Consider the following 19631-nt stretch of genomic DNA (forward strand, 5'->3'; position numbering starts at 1 on the left):
TAGAAATTATTCTAATATGATGATTTGCTGCTCAAGAAACATTTTGTATTATCGATTTCGAAAATTAAAGCGCTTTATATTTTTGTGGGAATCATGATACTTTTTTTTCAGGATTCTTTGATGAACAGAAAGTTCAAAAGAACAGCATTTATTTGACAGATTTTTTTTGTAACACTGTCAAAGTCTTTACTGTCACTTTTGATCAATTTAATGCATCTTTGCTAAATAATAAAAAAATATATTTCTCACCCCAAACTTTTGCACGAGAGTGTATGCTACAATCAAGTGTCAAAAGCATGACAACTGTTGTATTTAGTGTCAAACAAGTGTGGCTTAAGTGTTTCAACAATAATTCAAAGAAATCAGAATGTAGATTTTTGGCAAATACACTGACTTTATGATTTTTGGGAAGATTTAAATAACATTTACAGATGTAATCAATTGACTTATATAAAAAACAAAAACAAGTAGTCTCTTGATAACATCACAACATTTATTCTAAAGTTTGTTGTTCCTGGCAAAGACTAGGTAAAGCCAAAAGGGCATTGTTCAACAGTTTTGCATGTGTTTTACATGCATCCAATGAGCTAAACATCCCTCCCATTACAACTTGCGATGTAGAGAGAGAATTTGAGTAACAAAGTAGTTTGAATGCTCCATAACCTCAATGCCAGGTGTTTGTATAAATCTCCTGCGTGTGCACTAGGAATTTACCAACGGGACACAATCGGACAGCATCGTCTTCAATAGAACAAAACATTCAAACTCGATTTTCTGGAGGACTCCTGACAATCCTGTCACTTCACTTTTCAGATACACAACTCTGAATTCATCACGGTAGGCTGAAATTATAGATTTTATATACAATTATTTTATAATTAATTACAATAATCTAGCTATTATTTACAGAATTTTTAGCTTTGAGACTTTAACAAATATGACGGCTGGTATTTCAGATGGATGAGCTGGATGAGGCTCAGCTGAAGAAGCATGTGGACAGTCTGAAGCAGCAGCTAGAGTTAAAAAGAGAGAAAACATCCGCCTCTCTTCCAGAGTGAGTATCTATCTATCTTTCTTTCTACCTACCTATCTATCTATCTACCTGTGTATCTATCTGTCTATCTATCTATATATCCATCCATCTATCATTATCTACACTTAAATGTTTTATTTGCATATTTAATATTCATATATAAATGCAATTGTTTATCAATAAAAATCAGAATAAATGTGCTTAATATCTTAAAATATTATTAAATATACTGTATATTACAGTATATATATATATATATATATATATATATATATATGTGTGTGTGTGTGTGTGTGTGTTTTTGTAAAGTTCCAAATTTAATGTAGTAAATTAAGTAAATACGAGGGTGTATGGGCTGACAGAAGTGAGGAATTTAACAGCTTATAGATTTTTTTTTGTTGTTGCTATTTTCTATCTTCCTTTTATCCATTTATTTTCAGGTTAACTAAATGGATGGAGGAGAAAATGAACGAGGATCCATTTCTGAATCCAGATTTACTGAAGGAGAACCCATGGGTGGAAACAAGCAAATGTGTTATAGTATAGAGCTGTCAATCATCACTATGGCAACAGGAGTGACTCCACCCATTATCATGGTTACACTGCCTGACTTTGACTAGGATTGACAAAGATGCAAATGAATTGATTATGAGTAAATCTGCTTTGTTGTTTGCTCAACTCAGGCCATGACATTATGAAAAGAAATAAAGAAAAAACTGCTGTTAGTGAAACCATGTATTTATAAAAGTGTAAGACAACTATACAAGAATACAATAAAAAGAAAAATAGGAACCAGTGCTTTTTGTTTTTTTTAGACATTTTAGGTGTTTTTTTTTTAACTATACAGTACAAGGGTCAGAACATTTTTGGTTTTTATATATTGATTTAAGGTGGTAAATTAACTTTAAAGTAACTCCCGAATGTAAACGTTTCTGCGCACTGCATTAGACACACCTTCATTGAAACGAAACCATACATCACTGTTACCCACAGCTTTACCAATATGCACCACTTCGCCTGCTTTGCCATCTTCACCTGCAGAGAGAAGTGATATCAGCTCATATTTAACATTTAAGTTATGCAGAACACTTATATTGTGTGAAAAGTATATATATATAGAAAACAACACACCTGTAGTGGTGATCATAGGCTTCTCCTTGGGTGCAATGGCTCGTCCAAAGAAATCCAATTCAGGCTATAACCGTGGGAAGGATAAATAAACAAGTCATTAGGTGAGAGCACTTTGACCCTGATCCACTATTAACCCAATTAATCTCGGGTTATTATGAAGCACAAGTCAAGCATATATAAAGAGAGACAGTATGAGAAAAATCATTTAACATGGTGGCACAGAATCACTGTTTAGTGCAACAACCTGCATCTTATTCACATACCATCCACAGGCTAATTTAACCAGGTGCTTTGTGTTCTGGTTTGGCATTTTAACTTTGGTCATAATTAATAGTGCTCATTTGTAAAAAATATCTGCATTTATAACTGGTTAGTTATAGCTGAGTTTCACACAATGCCAGAGTGAAGTTGTGAATCACCAATCCCAGCATCAAATTTGTTATGGTAATATTCAATGGTGGACTGGACTTGAGGGAAATACAATTTAAAATGGGATTTTTATGAGCGTAGGAAGGATTTCAGGTGCTTCTGTGGTAGTTCAAGGACAGATGTAAAAGATTTGAGGTGGTTTAATATAGATGCTTTACCCTGGTTTCCACCACAGTCTGTTTAACAATGTTCTCCAGCCTCTGCTGATGGTTCCTGCTTGTCGGTTTCTTCACTTCAGTTTTCTTCTCCTCTTGATTCTTATTTACTGCCTCTGTCTAAACACACAGAACAAATAATATGCAACATGAACAATCCTATAAATTAAACATTATTGTTTATGGCTTTGTATATTGTTTGGGGGCTGCACATCTGTCCAAGCACATAAGACAATGGTTAATCAAATATTTAAAGGATAAATACATGTTGCGCCTCACTTCATCACTATAATTGCAATATCAAGGTCTGTTAGTCTAACTTCGCAAAGATAAAATTGGTGCCGCAGCCGGACAAAACAGTGCACATTTTCAAAATCATAATGTTGTAGTCCAACTGAAATGAATCAGTATATGTATATGTAAACATATTGTCAACAATGCAAATTAGTGGTGAAACAAACTAAATCAAACCCATATGCAAGAGGTGCAGTGTCTATAAATGGGTATTAAATAAAGGCACAATAAAAGCAAGACAGAATTTATTGCAATGTTATAATATATTAATATTTTTTCTCTCTCTCTGTATATATGTATATACAACACACACATATATATATATAGATATATGAAGAGTTCAGATAAAAAAGCCTCTAAGTGCCATCTGAAATTTTCTTCTAGAATGATCATTTTTATGAAGCTCGTATATTTAAGTTCAGTAATTTCATTTAAATGGCAATGAAAATTACCTATTAATTGCCATTTAAGTGAAATTACTGAACTTAAATATACGAGCTTGATAAAAATGATCATTCTAGAAGAAAGGCACTTCAGATGGCAGATGGAGGGGTTTTTTTTGAGAGAGAGAGAGAGAGAGAGAGAGAGCTTCCTCTTGGGTCGACAGTTACTCCTGTTGGATGCGCGAGACGCGCAACAATAATTTGGCCTCTTTTGAAGTCTGATATGTCTCCCATTATGTTTATATGTGTGAACATATTGCAATATTTTATGTACAGGTGTGCTAAAGCTCTGCTAATTCAACCTTCACACTCTGCTCTTACAGATGGAATATAAAAATCAGTGAAGATTGGCCACCAGGCCACGCATATATAGCCGTGAAACCTACAAATTGGCCAGTGTTTCAGTTTCGTCATCCAGCCCCTACCTTTTGTGGGTTTCGTTTCTGCTGGGCCTTCTCCACCCTCCTCATTCGCTCTAATTCTGTCTCCCTGGCGATCAGCTGCTTCACCTGATAGGTCAGCTGCCTCCGGGGAGGCAAACCCGGAAAATGCACCACGTCTTCTACATTACTGTGGAAATACAGGTCATAAAATTACTGCTTGTACAACCAGTTAAAAAAAACAAAAAAAAAACAACATAATTTAATGGTACCATAAACCTTTACATAACATTATAGAATCTGCACAAGGGACTGGGAGGATATGAAGGCAAATGAAGATGAGATGGTTTAAAGAGTGGAAAGCAGGAGAGCTAAATAATCCCTCTTACTCCGAAGGTAAAACACCGTTCCAGGAATAGAAGGAAATTAGACAATATGTGCAATACACACAAGCAGATGAAACTCCAAAAGCAGGATTAGTTGTGCAGGTTATTCCTTGTCACGTACACAAACTCATTTCTCTAGGACAGTCGGAGAATGTTCGGTCACAAAAAAACAAAAACACGGAGCAGTTCAGAAGTTTGTGTGTTTGTTTCCATATATTATGTTGAGCATTCAAATTAAAATCAAAAGGTTTCTCCCTTTCTAGGGAACAGGATAGCGATGAAAGCTTGTCAGGCTATTTCCACTGTGATATCAGGTAAAATCCAGATACTTCAATATCTCTGGGCGAAATGTGCCATCGCATCTCACAATTAAATCATCAAAAAAAGACTTCATGTATATGGAAATGCTTGCTGTGTACTGGCATGACTAAACATTGCACAGTGGGATTATTCTGACAAGATAGTCTGTCAAAATATCACAATAATTATAAATGAAGCAGAGACGTTTCTTCCGTTCCGTTCAGTTGAATTATAATGTTCCTCATAATCAGACGATGCAATGAAAATGAAGTTAGTGATGCAACATCTGGCTTGGGAATTGTACAATCCTCAGACCATCTTGTTATTTTCCAGGGTCATCATGGCTTCAGTGTGGTTACTCAGCGCTTGTTGGAGTAAAGCTCGATAAGAGATGGCGGGAAGATAGAGGAAGGCGTAAACGAGCAGAAGCAGTAACAGGGCGATCAGCAGTGGAATACCCCAGTCAGAGGTGACCAGTGTCTCCTCACAGCGGGCCTGCAGGAACGAATGCTGCATGCTTCTACCACACCAATCACAGAGAGAACACACACACACACACACACACGCAAATAAATAATGAGCTTCAGAAACGATTATGAAAAAACATGCACAGGGATTTCCCCATCTAATCTGGCCTGTTTCTAGGCTGATATGATACTTATTTGGCATTTATAAAATTAACTGATGATTTTAGTTTGATTCATTTACTCAAACCATTTATTTTGAACTTTCAAAGAATCATTAAAAAAGGTTCACATTATACAGGCTAAAAAATATTACTGTTTCCTGTTAGATAGATATACTATTACATTTAGCGTGTGATTATATCGTAATATTCATATAAATAAATGTGCTAATTTAGTGAAAACATACCTCTATTTGAACTAAATTTTGTAACTAAAAACAGTTAAAAATTAACAATAAAGAAATTGTTTAAAAAAAATGATAATGCTACAAAAGATCTTTATTTTGAAATAAATAACTTTCTATTATTCAAATAATTATGATTAACATTGCATTTGTTTAAACAAAAATATTAAGCAGAATTAATGGCTGCTTAACTGAAGTAATGGCTGCTGAAAATTCAGCTTTGTCACCATAGGAATAGATTACATTTTACATTTTTAAATAGAAAACAGTGTTTTTAAATTATAGTATTTCACAAAATTACTTTTTACTGTATTTTTTTTTAATGCAGCCTTTAAAAATTCATACAAAAACTATATAAATCTTGAGAAATGCTCCATGAATAAGAAGCAAACATACAGGATGTTCAGAGATGCTCTTCTTCAGTTCCAGCTTGAAGCCGACTGTCTGAAAACCAATCCAATAGCGCAGACTGTTCCCTTGTTTCCTTGTTTATCTTCTCACTCCTGGTTTTTATCCACCTTTAGCTCCATCAAGCAGACCTTCAAAGGTTCAGCGGCAAGTGCTCGACTTGTGAGTGTCGAAAGCTTGTTTGTGCACATTCTCAGCACCATTTCCATCAATCAGTGTGAGTGGTAGGACACGGTAAGCCACAGAGAGGATTGTAAGTCTTTTTATATACTTGAGTGATGAACATGCGTCCATGCATGACTTTCAAAGGCAAGTAACAAAAACCTCCAAGCTCTCATGTGAGAGAAGCAACAAAGTGAAACGGGATGGAAAACAATAACAAATAAAAAAAGTGGAAGAGGAGGGGATGGAGAGACAGTAATCTAGAGCTGCAGCCTAATCTCTCATAAATCGTGATAAACAGGAATCAGTGCCGTGTGTGTTAGTAGGTATTCTTGTGCTATACGAGTTGCATAACTAAAGTCCTGACAGACAAGCATGGCTATCTGCCCAAAAACAGAACAATGCGTTCAATGAGCCTGTAGATCAGGTTAATGTTGTTTGTGTATATGCATGTACTCACGGCTCCAGCACGTAAGTGTACTGTCCCTCTGGTGTGCGGTCCTGTCTGTAGGTCAGGTTGTAGTTGATCATGGTGTCAATCAAATCATAAAGCTGCTGTTTCTCCCTGGTGCTGTAAAGCTGAGGGTTGACCTGTGAGAAACACATCAAGTCTCGTATGCTCACCACGGCTGCATTCATATGAGCAATTCATTTATAGTAAAAACAGTAATATTGTGTAATGATAATTTATTCCTGTGAATTTTCAGCATCATTACTCCAGTCTTCAGTGTCACATGATCCTTCAGAAATAATTGTAATATGCTGATTTGCTGCTCAAGAAACTTTTTTTTATTATTATCAATGTTGAAAACCAGTTGTGCTGCTTAATATTTTTGTGGAAACGGTGATATTTTTTGCACACAGACTTTAAAATGACTCACCGGCCGCAGTTTGGGGGAGATGAGCTCCAGGAGAAGGCTGAGGATGTCCATACAGAGACTGCTCATACAAACACGGCTCTGTATGGCAGGTGGGATGTCATTCAACATGGCAATGAGGGCATTCTTGGTGTGCTGAGTTTTAGTGAAAGCCTAGAAACAAATTTAAGACTTCATTTATTACCACTTTCATTTTACACTAAAACGATAAATGATGAAGTTTATTATCATTATATAATGACATGTCAGCAATCCCAAACACATAAAACCATTTACAGTCAGAGTGTTTCTGATTGGTTAATTGTCTGAGTGGCAAATCTGAATTTCCAGTATCATTACTCTTCAGTCACATGATCTTTCAGAAATCATTTTAAAATGCTGATTTGATGCTCACGAAACTTTTCATATTATTATCAGCGTTGAAAACATTATTGTGCTGCTTATTTCTTTTGTGGAAATATTGATACATATATTTTTTTCCAGGATCCTTTGATAAAATAGAAAGTTCAAAAGAACAGCATTTATTTGAAATACAAATCTTTTGTAACACTATAAATGTGTTTAGTGTCACTTTTAAACAATTGAATGCATTGTTGCTGAATAATAGTAGTAATATATTTCCAAAAAAAAGGAGAACTTTTGAATTTTCTCTATTATCAAAGACCAAAAAACATTCAAAACACTTGAAAAACAGAATGGCAATGGCACATCAAAATGATCAATGGCATAAATGCAGTCATAGTGAAGGGAGACACATGATTGCTGTGTTTTGAGAGATTATGGTCAAGTGTGTAACTGGGACAGAACGCTTTCATTTGATGAAAGGTAGAAAGGGAAAGACAGGATTTTTAAAGGTCATTTTAAAGGATTTTTTTTTTTTTTTAAAGGTCTGCTTGATTCTGCCTGATTCGTTACAGTATTATAGGGTGGATAGACAGCATGCGCTCTCACTGTATTGTATTCTCTCACCTCGTAGTGGCTGTGTGGATAATTGATGCGTGGGACAGAGATTGCGGCATATAGGTGGTGGAAGGCAGCGGGCAGGAACGGGAAGTAGCGCATGAGCGAGTAGTTTTGTCCATGTAGCACAAACTCATTCAGCACGTCAGAGAAACACAACCAGTCAAGACCTGTGCACACACCCAACATCCCAGGGTCCTTCAGCTTCATGTTGAGGAAGTTATCATACAAGCCCTACAGAAGAGAGAGCGTAAATCATTTCGGCTGAAATATCACACTTTTGTAGGTGTTAAACAGATGCTGTCTAAGCCATTCATGTTAATCAAACAACCAAACACAGCGTTAAAAAGATTAATCTACATTTAATTTATACAGTGAAAATTATAGTGTCATTTTACATTTAGGCTTAATTATTACATTCCTGTACCTGTAACTTATATTATATTTATCTATGCTTGTAATTTGATCTTATTTTTTTACTGACAGTTGACTTGCCTTTAATAATGTTTGAACTTTATTAGTTAGGCTAGTAGTTTTTGCTGTGGTATCGAAGTACTTAAAGTGTGCTTTAAAAAAAACAATTTAATTTATTTTTAATAAAATTATATTACAATTTATTTTTAATAAAAAGCAATGCAAAAGCAATTATGCATATATTGTGTCCAAATATTTTGATGCCACTATTCAAGTATGATTTTGATATTTACATGGAGCCCAAAGAGTGCAGAATGTAAAGCTCTAGTTACCTGAGTGAGTTTCTCATGCTCTCCAGTAGATGAGACCAAATGTAAGATGTGCTGAATCCTTTGTGCAGCGTCTTTAGGTCCGGCTTCATCAAAACCACCAAAAGAATCTCCACCAATCCGCTTCCTAAATCACAACACCATCATAAAATTATGAATGCCAGAATCAGTGGCGCAGTTTGATAAAACATATTAAATAAATAAAAATACAATTGACAAATAAAAGTTTTTACATTTTTCCAATTTTATCTTTTTACTTTTAGATTGTAAAGAAAACTTTTTCAGGTCACATTTTACCCCCAAAAAATCAGATGGAAAAAAAACAAAAAAACATACCATTTGTCTTAAAGAAAACAGACATAAAAATCCTAAATCCAAAAAAATTAAATAAAAAAAGTAGGATACAGCATAAAGAATATATATGTGTATATATGTGCAATAAATATGCAAAAATATTTTCCTTTGCTGTAACTAATTATTTTTTTAAAACATATGTACCATTACGAATAATACAAATAATCCATGTAGTCTTTCCATGAATAAGAAGATGCAAGAATAATCATTATAGAATAATTTAAAGATTCTGTTTAAATAGTAACACAATAGCATGCTTTTATTTAATTGCCCACACTGAAAAGCTATCAAGGGGAGGGCTGAGTGGAAAGACCATGTGCTTGAGAATGGCATAATGTGTGTACCTTTTCAGTCGAGGAAGCTGGAAGATTTCCTGCCAAACTGAGAAGAGTCCCTTGTTTTGATCTTTCAATCCCACACACATGGAACTGACGCTGCGCTGATCCAAGTGTTTCTGTCCACGTCTGTGTAAAAACTGCACACACTGGATTAAGCAATCCCATATTTTAAATCTGACCAGTTTTAAAAAGGCACACATCTCTCTCACCTGTAATGTGTTGATGCAGGAACGGATGTCATTGTCAGTTTTCTCACACAGGGCCATCAGAGTGCCTGTATCTGCTTTCATACCCTGACGCCGTGTGATCTACACAATAGACACAAAAGCGTTTATGAGTCTACATTCATGCATTTATGAAATCATCTTGTAAACATGTGAGTGCATGTGTGTGTCACCTCTGACAGTCTTTGAGCTAAGCGGGAGGGCTGAGTCTGGGGGAAAGCCAATAGGAAAGCTTGCTGTCTCAGTGGCCTTAGAGCAGGAACATAACTGGCAAAATACAGGTGAGGTAAATGGATTACATTTTTTTTGTATTGATTTTCCATTGCTAATGTATATTGCAAAGGTGATGCACAATAGTAATTAAATGAGTAACACTTTACAAAAAGGTTTCATTTGTTAACATTAGTTAACTACATTAGTTAATGTGAACAATGAACAATACTTCTACAGCATTTATTACTCTTAGTTAATGTTAGTCTCAACATTTACTAATACATTTTTAGGATAAAATGTTATATCTGTTAACATTAGTTTATGCACTGTGTGGACTACCATGAACATTTTTATATACTTACATTTACAAATGTTAATAAATGCTGTTAGAATATATGGTAACACTTTATTTTAAGATGATGTAGTTACACATTACTACATGTACTTACTATAATAATAACAGTAAATTATGCATAATTACAAGTAACTACCCCTAAACCAAACCCTGAACGTAACTCTATAGTAAGTGCATTTAGTTAATGACTTATTTGAGTAAGTACAATGTAACTATGTCACCTTAAAATAAAGGGTTACACTTTATTTTAAGGTGTCATTGTTACAGTGTAATTATATATTGTACATATGTATATATGTACTTACTATAGGGTTAGGGTGGGATTAGGATTTGGTTGAGGGTTAGTTGCATGTAATTATGCATAACTTACTGTTATTACTATGGTAAGTACATGTAACATGTAACATGTAACATGTAACAAAGACACTGTAAAATAAAGTGTTACCAAATAAAGTGTAACCGAATACATTGCTCATTCTTAGTTTATGTTAGTAACTAATGTTCAACAAATGAGAGCTCATTGTAAAGTGTTACCATTTAATGTTCTTGTTCAAAAATTGTGTTGGATATTATTTGTGTGTTTTCTGAAAGTTTAATAGTTGACTGGGAAAATATGCAGAAATTCAAATATTTTAAATTCAAACTAAATATTCACTTATACCCCTTAAACATGAGACTTACAGGTCATTGCAGATGCAGATGATTGGTCTAAGCAGCACAGATTGCTTCTTCTTTTTCTTTTTCAAAGCATTAACACCTGACTCCTCTCCATCTCTACTTTCCTTCCGGTTCAGGGTGGCCAATAAAATGTTAATGGCAGCCTGAGCCAAAAAAAACAGAACAACAAAAAGTGTGAAACAGCATCATTTAGGCAATCCGTTGAATTAAAAGTAACCAATAAAACTGAGAGCAGATCTTACAGCAGGAGCTCCATCAATTTCATCTATTATAAGGCAGTTGGGCTTTTCATTGGCTCCCAGGACTGACTTCATCTGTGTCGCGGTATCAATGCGTTTCTGGAAGAGCTCTGCACTGCGGTCATCACTGAGAAGAGATCAGCGCTATTAGATTGTGAGTGTCGACATTTATATGTGCATACTTCTATTTTAAGATTGGTTAGCACCAGGGCTTGCATCCTCTTACCTAGCGTTGATTTCTACTACATTGTAACCAGCATGCTTTGCGATAATGTGTGCTAGCGTGGTTTTCCCCAGTCCAGGAGGACCTGATAATAGTGCCACCTGTGTAGTGTGATACATGCAGTTAAATACAGTTACATACACTGAACATGTTAAAAAATAGGAAATGCACACATTGTAGCATTGCATTCACTACTTCTCTGATGGTCCGACCCTGTATCATTTAGCTTGTTAATATTTTACAATAAAAAACATCTGGTCACTGTCAAGCCAACATGGTCATTTGGCAAATTTAGCAACCTAAATTCCAATTTTACAATATTTTTGCATTTATAAATAAGCTTTTTTTTTTCTTTTTTTTTATATTCATGGGCTAATAAATATATTATAATAAAAAAAATGTATATATAACAAATATAATACATATTTTTAGATTATAATACATAATTAAAAATCTAAATGTTATAATTAAATCTGAACACTTAAAAATCTAACATTTAAAAATAAATGTAAATGTTAATCTCAAGTACAAATATGAGAAGGTTAATTTAAATACATCAAAATCTAATATAAAAAACCTGTTGTGATTGCTCAGTTTTACTCACCTTAAATTTAGGTCTTTTGTACTGGTCCAGCTCAGCCTCTAGTATCTCTTCTGTGATTTGGGACTTGGTTTTGAAACGCTGGGACTGGTTTTGGTTTTGGTTTTGAGCATTTGTAAAATTCGATCTGACGTCTGCAGGGGCCGGACGGGGTTTCCTCTCCCGCCCAAAGACCACAGTGTCCCAGAGCTTCAGCCACTTCAGCAGACAGCGGTTAGTGAACTGTAGAGATAGAGAATGTAAATAATTCTAATGTAAATAATTGTAAATAATTTCAAGGCAAATGCCTGGCAATAATTTGTTTCAAGTGAGCGTATCTAAGGCCTCGTTTACACTGCAGGTCTTGATGCCCAATTCTGATTTGTTGCCTATATCCAATTTTTTTGACCATCCGTTTACGGGCGTTTCTTCAACTAGGGGCACTTTTAGGCTTGTGAAGTTGAATAAAAAAAACTTGTTCAAAAGTCACGTAACACAGTCTCATAAGTTTAAATAATTTGTCTAGTTTTAAGGTCTACAAGAGAAATTGTTAATATTTTACATTTTTTCCGACCTGCAATGAACAAATGTCATTTCCACCACATCTCTATATACAGCTGTTATTTAAAAACAGAATAACTTATGCCACTCAAGAATTGTCTAAGATCATTTTTGTAACTAGTTTTATCAGTTTTTCCACAATGTACAAAAATTATACATTTGTCAATGAGATAAATTAACTGCCCTAAGGACCAAATGGTGAACTGCACACCTGTCACACTCTGAAATGTAATATTGGTTTGGGCAAGAGCTTATTAGAAAATAAATAACTTGAATTTTTATATTAAGTAGAGCATGATCTCGTAAATTGTGGATACATTTTTAATGTATGATGAGAACTTTTTAAATGTTTTTAAAAAATGTGTGTGGTGATGGAAATGACGGTGGTGGTGGAAATGACAATGAATTAACGTGAATGTAGAGAAACAGTAATATTTAGAGAAATATTTATTTGAAAAACTCTTAAACTCATCACACTCAGTAAACTCAATTCACAACGTCAATCTACTCTTGCAATCCATATCAATTGTACTTTGTAATCATAAATGTCATTTCCACCACATGCTGTCATTTCCACCACAGAGGGCAGTGTGGTGGAAATGACATTTCTGTAGTTTTTTGTGAAAAAAGGGAAGATAGCTTCACTGATTAGCTTTGAATTAATACTCAGCATTTCATGCATGCAAAATACTCTTATTTAACTTAAAATTTTTAACTTTTTAAAAACACCCTTGAAGGTACAGCAAGTTTGGAAATGACGTAGAATAAATATATTAACTGATCAAGCAATATTTACCTTGATTTTTCTTATTTTGTTCTTGATGAAAATTTAAAATTACCTCCATGTCCAACATGTGCTCTGATGTCTCTGAACATTTCCATAGAAACCACCTAAACAATCTTTCACACAAACTTTTTAAAGGGACATTACAGTGTTGTGGTGGAAATGACACCAATACTGTGCGACAGCTATATTTTGTATAAAAAGTAATATTGATGGTGGTCTCACATTAAATACTATAATGTATTTTAATTATTTTACTAGTGCTTAATTTAGGTATATTAATAGTTACCAGATAAGTCATACTTTTAAACTGTATTTTCATTGTTGAAGTTAAAAAGTCTGGGTGTGCGACAAGGAGAAAACAGTGATTTTGACACCTATAAGGAGGTTGAAAAGTATGAAAAAATCATAATAGAAAGGTAGTAAAAAGTTTTTAAGGAGGTTTTATTGTTAGTTTGAAAAAGAAAGAGGATTTTGTCCAAAATTGTATGTATTTTTAAAAATATGACCAAAGTACATAAAAGTGCCCATAGTCTAAGAATCACCCTTACACGTTCTTTCAATTGTGACCCATATCCGATTCATGTGTTTACACTGGCCATACTATCTGAAACATCGCAAATGCTTAAAGGGTTAAATTATCTTGCACAGATGGACGAACGCAAAATATGACTGATGCTAGCTCTGCGATATGCGAAGTTCACCAAACATCACCATGATTATGAGGCGGAGGAGGACGAAAAGTGCCATCATTGCAGCCTGTGCATATGCTTCAGTTATTGTGTGCGAGAGAGATCTCAGGACTGGCGGGAGCATATTGTGGCGGGCTTTAACGAGAAGCAGTGGGTCAGAAATTTTAGGATGAGCAAGCCAACCTTTGATATATTGTGTCAACGTTTGTCCACATTCCTCTCCTACGACGACACAGCGTTTCGTCGGGCCATCCGTCCCTTTGCAGACGCGCGTCGGGGTTTCTCTCGTCATTAAACCGCGGAGAAGTAGCCTAATGCCTCAGAAAATCCGATCTGCCTGTTTACATGACAGTCGCATTGGCACATATCTGATTTATTTCCACATATGAACGAGGCCTGAAACCGATCTCGAAATATCCGAATGCATGCATTTTTTTCCTGTTTACACTGTCATAGAACACATCCGATCTGTGTCACAGTTGAGCAAAAAATCGGAATTGGGTCACATTTCACTGACAGTGTAAACGAGGCCTATGACTCACATCATCACTCAGCAGATCAGTGTAGTGCTGTGGCGAGAACTGATCCACCCACAGCCGCGAGGATGGGCCTTCATCTTCCCCACTACCACCATCCACACCAGAGTCCGCCTGCTCTTCTGCAATAAGATCTGGATCGATCCCACTAAAAAGTCATTTCAGAGTTAACAAACGTAGAGATGTACAACAGTTTAGAGTAAAGAATTGACGGGTATGATCCACATAGAAATGTGTATACACACACCTATTCATAAGTTCTGTCAATCTTTGAGATTCCTCCACCACTTGTCGATGGCGCTGAAAAAACAAAACCATTTCAGTCAGATTTCCCCCAAATCATTCATGTAGGTTTGTCTGCATGTTCACATATTCTTACTCTCTCTGCAATTTGTTCTTTCAGCACTTCTATTGGAACCGCTAGCAGTCCTAGTCCATTCAGTGAGTTACGGAAGGCTCTCGGGTCTGGTGCCTGAGACAAAGCATAAGAAAAATCAATAAACTTCACACATTGTTCTCCTGCAAGCAGTCGTGTAAAATATTTGGTGGGGTCCGAGACCTTCTCCTCATCCTCTTTCTTGTTAAGGTAGACTCTGTTTCCCATGGAGTCTGTGACTGTGACAAAATCCCCAATTGCAGGCGGCCGTTTCTGGGCATGACGTCTAGCTGCGGTAGCCCGCCTCGGTGACTCCTGTAATGCTGTCAGTCCACTAATATCCAACACATTGGTTGTTATTTTAGTGGCTGCTGGTCTATCTGGACTTAGGGAAAGGAAAACTGCAGGTCTGTAAAAAGAATTTTAGAAAAATCACCCAATAGTTGTAATGTTATGATGGAAAATGTGTAGCACAGATTAACCGTGATGTGCATAAACTTTTACCCATCTCTCACTCGTCTGTTGTAAACCTCTGGGGATGACGGAGGGGTGATGTCATCAGTGTGTTCAACACCAAACTGGAGCTTTTTTGCCACATCTTGTCTTCTTTTCTTGGGTTTAGGAGCTGTGAGAAACCACAAACACCTTTAGACACACTGCATTACTTTTATACACTCTTGCAAAGTTTGCACTACCGCCTAGAGCTGCACGATTAATCGTTAAAAGATCGCGATCTCGATTCAAACTCTCATTTCTAAATGACAACGATTCTCCTGTCTATTAAACCTTTGACAAAATCACACCTGAACATTCAGATCTGCGTTGGCGCTCCGCTGATCCAGAGAGAGCTGCTGTCTATACATGTACAGTATTATAGGTATGTGAAACAGCTTCACAGTTTGTTCTGGTTACAAATATTCATATTATCACAGAAGTACTGGGATTAAAGTTTATAGTTTGGATATAATCACTGTCTAGCGATCAAAATAGAGCAAATTTTGAAAAGTAACTAGGCGCTTCAAATAACGATTGTATCGATTACATTTGTTACACCACCAGGTGGCGACAAGTGACTTATTAATGTATGGCTGCATCTGAAATTGCATTCTTTCCTATTATATAGTAGACTAAAAACAAAACAGTATGTGACGAAAGAAGTATGTCCGAATTCACAGTATACATTAAAGAGTAGGCAAAAGAAGTACCCGGACGACCTACTACTTCCAGCGAGATTCTGAGGCGTGCATACGATGGACACTTTACTATCCCATGAGGCCACGGGAGAGGATTTATGACGTAACTGACGCTGGTAGGTCACATGATAATGACAACATGGCGAATGTAGTACGTCCGGGTTACATTCATACTATATAGAATGTAGTTTTGTTAAGTAATTACTTGTTCCAAATAAGTACCTACTCAAGAGAGTATGCGATTACGGACACAGCCTTTGCCAATGAATCACTCAAGAGATTCGTTCAAAAATGCTGATTCATCCAGTTACTGAATCATTCATTCAACCCATTTTTTTTAAAATAATTCATTCAGATTAATTAAACATTGTAAATAGATTGCAGCAATTAACATTTTGTCAGAACCTCTAGTAAGTTACATGTTATTTTGTTTAGTTGTTTATTCAGATTATCTCTATTTGAAGCAAAAAAAAATTGTGATTCTCAATTTAACCTCAATTGCGCAGCTCTACTACCGCCGTACAAAAGTTTAGGGTCAGTAAGACTTTTATAAAGTAATTACTTTTATTCAGGAAGGATGCATTAGATTGATCAAATGTGACAGAGAATATATGTATAATGTTACAAAAATTTGTATTTTAAATAAACACTGTTCTTTTAATATTCTTTTCACCAAAGAATTTTTAAAAAATGAATCACAGTTTCTACAAAAATATTAAACAGCACAACTGTTTTCAACATTGATAATAATTGGAAATATTTCTTGAGCAGCAAATCAGCATTTTAGTAGTAGGAGTAATGATGCTGAAAATTCAGCTTTGCCATCACAAGAATAAAATACATTTTAAAATATATTAAAATAGAAATTATTTAAAATAGAATTTTATTAAACATTAAACTGTTTTTACTGTATTTTTGATCAAATAAATGCAGCCTTGGTGAGCATAAGAGACTTCTTTCAAAACTATTCTTACCAACAGCAAACTTTTGAACTTGTAGCTCTATAACAAGGCATTGTGTTATTACACAAGTGAGAAAATTCAATACTGACTCAGGGATTCCTCCTCCTCCTCCTCCTCATATACTAGAGGTGAGATGCTCTCAGGATGCTCGTTATTCACTGATTTCCTCGATGGCACGTCACCGGACACAATGGCTTCCTCGAACGTCTGTGGGATCGGCTTCTTATTGCGGAACTCAGACACTTTTGCACATGATGAAAGCTCGTCTACACACACACAGAAACATTCACACATTCAAAATGAACAGTTATAGTGTGTTTTAGTTCAATTTTATATGATTATTTACAAATAAATGACACAATATAGCTTACAATATTTATTGTGATATATTGAGCAATGTTGTAGTCAGTTGATAAATTGATAAGTTAGTTATCAAATAGTCAGACTAGTCAGAATGGGTTGAAAACTATAATCAAATCACTGTATGACAATGTTTTACAGCAATGTTTCCAGCACAAATGGTCAATTATATAAACAACTTCTGTTTCTGTTTTTATACATAAAGTATATATATATATATATATATATATATATATATATATGACATAAAATGTCTCTTTTTGTGGTGTGGACACAAAAATATTGGCAGTGCAAGTACAAATGTAGTGGCATAAAACAACAAAAATTCTAGATTTGCCAATGTTTGTCAGCGAAAACAATCAAATCAACAAACATTTAGGCTGTATAAAAATATGATCTTAGTTATAGGCTATCCATACAAATGGTGCATAATGTATGTCATGATCATGAATCATTTTCTGGCACTAACCAAGAGCAATGTTTAATTTTCTTGTGGCAATACCATGGTACAGTGCTATTTTCAGACGGAATATTTACCACTTTTATGAACCATATTGGTATTATACAAAGACTAAGTTACCGTAATAGTACTGTATATTTATAGAAGTGTTTTGTTGGTGTTGTTTTTTATTACGTAAACTAGCTTTACATACAGTCAGTCAGCCATTATGCCATAAAGGAGTAACGTTAAGTTAGACATGAACATAAGTTATCTTTCTAACTTACGATCCATTTCAGCCATGACTTCCAATTCATCAGCAAACTGTTGTTCAAAATCATCTTCAATCCCGTACATTTCGTCATATTCGTCCATGTTTGCGGTATCTTGTCTGTTTTGACAGGAAATTTACATCCAAATGTGACAAATGAATAAACAAGTGGAAGAGCGTGCATTAATGGACAACTGAAATTTTCGCGCAAAATTTTTGCGTAAGTAAGTGTATTTCCGGAACCATTGTAAGGCCTACATCCGCTCTATAAAAGTCCTCGATGGACAGCATTTCTATAAAGCTACTGATAAATTTGATAAACCAGAAAGAATGAAACAATTTATCACTGATATGGGGAATAAGAAAATAGCATGATTACAAAGTCTAACATCAGCCTTTTTTGCACTGTCATTACGAAATGTATTATAATTATAATTTTACAATAGTTCGAATTAATATGAAATAATGTTATTCTCTAAATACTGCATTGCATTAAACAATGATATACATAAAAAAAACCACCTAATTTATTTTTAATCTAATTCCCTGACATTCCCCGCTTCTGATTTGCAGACACGCTGAGGGGGCGGGGCACTACGTAAACAACGACAAATAAAAAGGCCAATTTTGCATGTCTTAGAATGCTTGTTACAACTACAACAGTAATCCTCTTAAAATGTACGGTCTAATGTAAAATCTCATAAATAGCTCTGCGATATAACCAACTTGTTGTATAGCTTACAGCTATCCTTAACTTTGTTCGAGAGGAGGATCCAACACCTTTTGTGTATTATGCACTTACATTTCGAAATGTTTTCAATAATTTAAAATATCTTTATCAACTGTCATAAAACGGATTTACTGCTAAAGGCATGAAATTAGGAGGGATCAACTAATCATTTGATCGTTTGATTCATTTAAGACAAATATTCTACACAAATTATGAAATTAATTGTATATGTTTTTCAGCAAGTTTATTCATCATCTGACAATACATATATTTTACAGACTTTTTTTACGTTAGTGCAATTTTTTATGAGTAATATATATGTAAATATCTTTCAGTTTGGTGGCCATTAAAATCTTACACAAGAGAGCAGCAGAGTTCATCGTAAGGCAATTTGTCACATTTTATTAAAACACATTTAAGTGTTGTAAACGTTTTACTTTAAGTTTTAATTGCAAGATTTGTTGGTCATAATAATGGTTTTATTTTTTTATGTTACTTTTTTACATCCGTGTTTTATTCAATTGTTTTCTAAGTGTTTTACGGCTTAATGTTCACTTAAGGTATGTCTAAAGAAATTGACTTAAAAAATAAACCTACGCCAAAAAAAGTTACTGGAGTAACTTATACATTGTCACAACTATTTTACATTATCGCTCTCTATATGTTTTATTCAATTTATTTTTACAGGTCTACCATTACTATTCTTATGTTTTGAATGACTACGTTGAGAAAACGACTAAACAAAAAAAAAAGGTCATATGTTCCAGTATGTCATTTTTCTCAATACTACAACGAGGTAATACAACATTGTAAACTCCGATGGTGGCACTAAAATTGCAGAAAATAAAGCGATCAATTATTTTCTATACGCCCACTTAATAAGCAGAGAGAATATTCTTGTTGAACTTCGAAAGGAAAAGAAAAAATAGACAAAACAGGCCTGCTGTCATC

At 34.8% G+C, this 19631-nt stretch overlaps 2 protein-coding genes across 2 annotated transcripts; one reads left to right on the forward strand and one right to left on the reverse strand.

Moving 5' to 3' along the window:
* Positions 1-717: 717 nt before the first annotated feature.
* On the forward strand, positions 718-1825 carry gng13a (guanine nucleotide binding protein (G protein), gamma 13a). Its single transcript, XM_084097653.1, has 3 exons — positions 718-837; positions 957-1054; positions 1474-1825. Exons 2-3 carry the CDS (start codon positions 957-959, stop codon positions 1577-1579), a joined length of 204 nt encoding a protein of 67 aa, XP_083953779.1. The 5' UTR covers positions 718-837; the 3' UTR covers positions 1580-1825.
* Positions 1756-18179, reverse strand: chtf18 (CTF18, chromosome transmission fidelity factor 18 homolog). Its single transcript, XM_084097632.1, has 22 exons — positions 17967-18179; positions 16970-17146; positions 15230-15350; positions 14909-15134; positions 14729-14821; positions 14597-14649; positions 14356-14497; positions 11801-12019; positions 11200-11297; positions 10977-11100; positions 10738-10877; positions 9662-9755; positions 9474-9572; positions 9271-9401; positions 8576-8699; positions 7839-8063; positions 6873-7022; positions 6452-6582; positions 3911-4055; positions 2752-2868; positions 2165-2228; positions 1756-2068 (listed from the first exon to the last, which is right to left on the reverse strand). The coding sequence occupies exons 1-22, from the start codon at positions 18052-18054 to the stop codon at positions 1938-1940; spliced, it is 2892 nt and encodes a 963-aa protein (XP_083953758.1). The 5' UTR covers positions 18055-18179; the 3' UTR covers positions 1756-1937.
* Between the last annotated feature and the right edge of the window lie 1452 nt (positions 18180-19631).

Source organism: Abramis brama (assembly GCF_963993115.1).
Source record: "Abramis brama genome assembly, chromosome: 2".
Taxonomy (NCBI): domain Eukaryota; kingdom Metazoa; phylum Chordata; class Actinopteri; order Cypriniformes; family Leuciscidae; genus Abramis; species Abramis brama.

Excerpts from the sequence above, each read along its gene's own strand:
- gng13a (XM_084097653.1), top strand. The coding sequence starts at position 957 with ATGGATGAGCTGGATGAGGCTCAGCTGAAGAAGCATGTGGACAGTCTG. Across the intron at positions 1,055-1,473 it reads ACATCCGCCTCTCTTCCAGA|GTTAACTAAATGGATGGAGG; the intron begins GTGAGTATCTAT and ends ATTTATTTTCAG.
- chtf18 (XM_084097632.1), bottom strand. The coding sequence starts at position 18,054 with ATGGACGAATATGACGAAATGTACGGGATTGAAGATGATTTTGAACAA. Across the intron at positions 14,498-14,596 it reads TTGACAGAACTTATGAATAG|TGGGATCGATCCAGATCTTA; the intron begins GTGTGTGTATAC and ends ATGACTTTTTAG. Across the intron at positions 8,064-8,575 it reads AGCATGAGAAACTCACTCAG|GGCTTGTATGATAACTTCCT; the intron begins GTAACTAGAGCT and ends TCTCTTCTGTAG.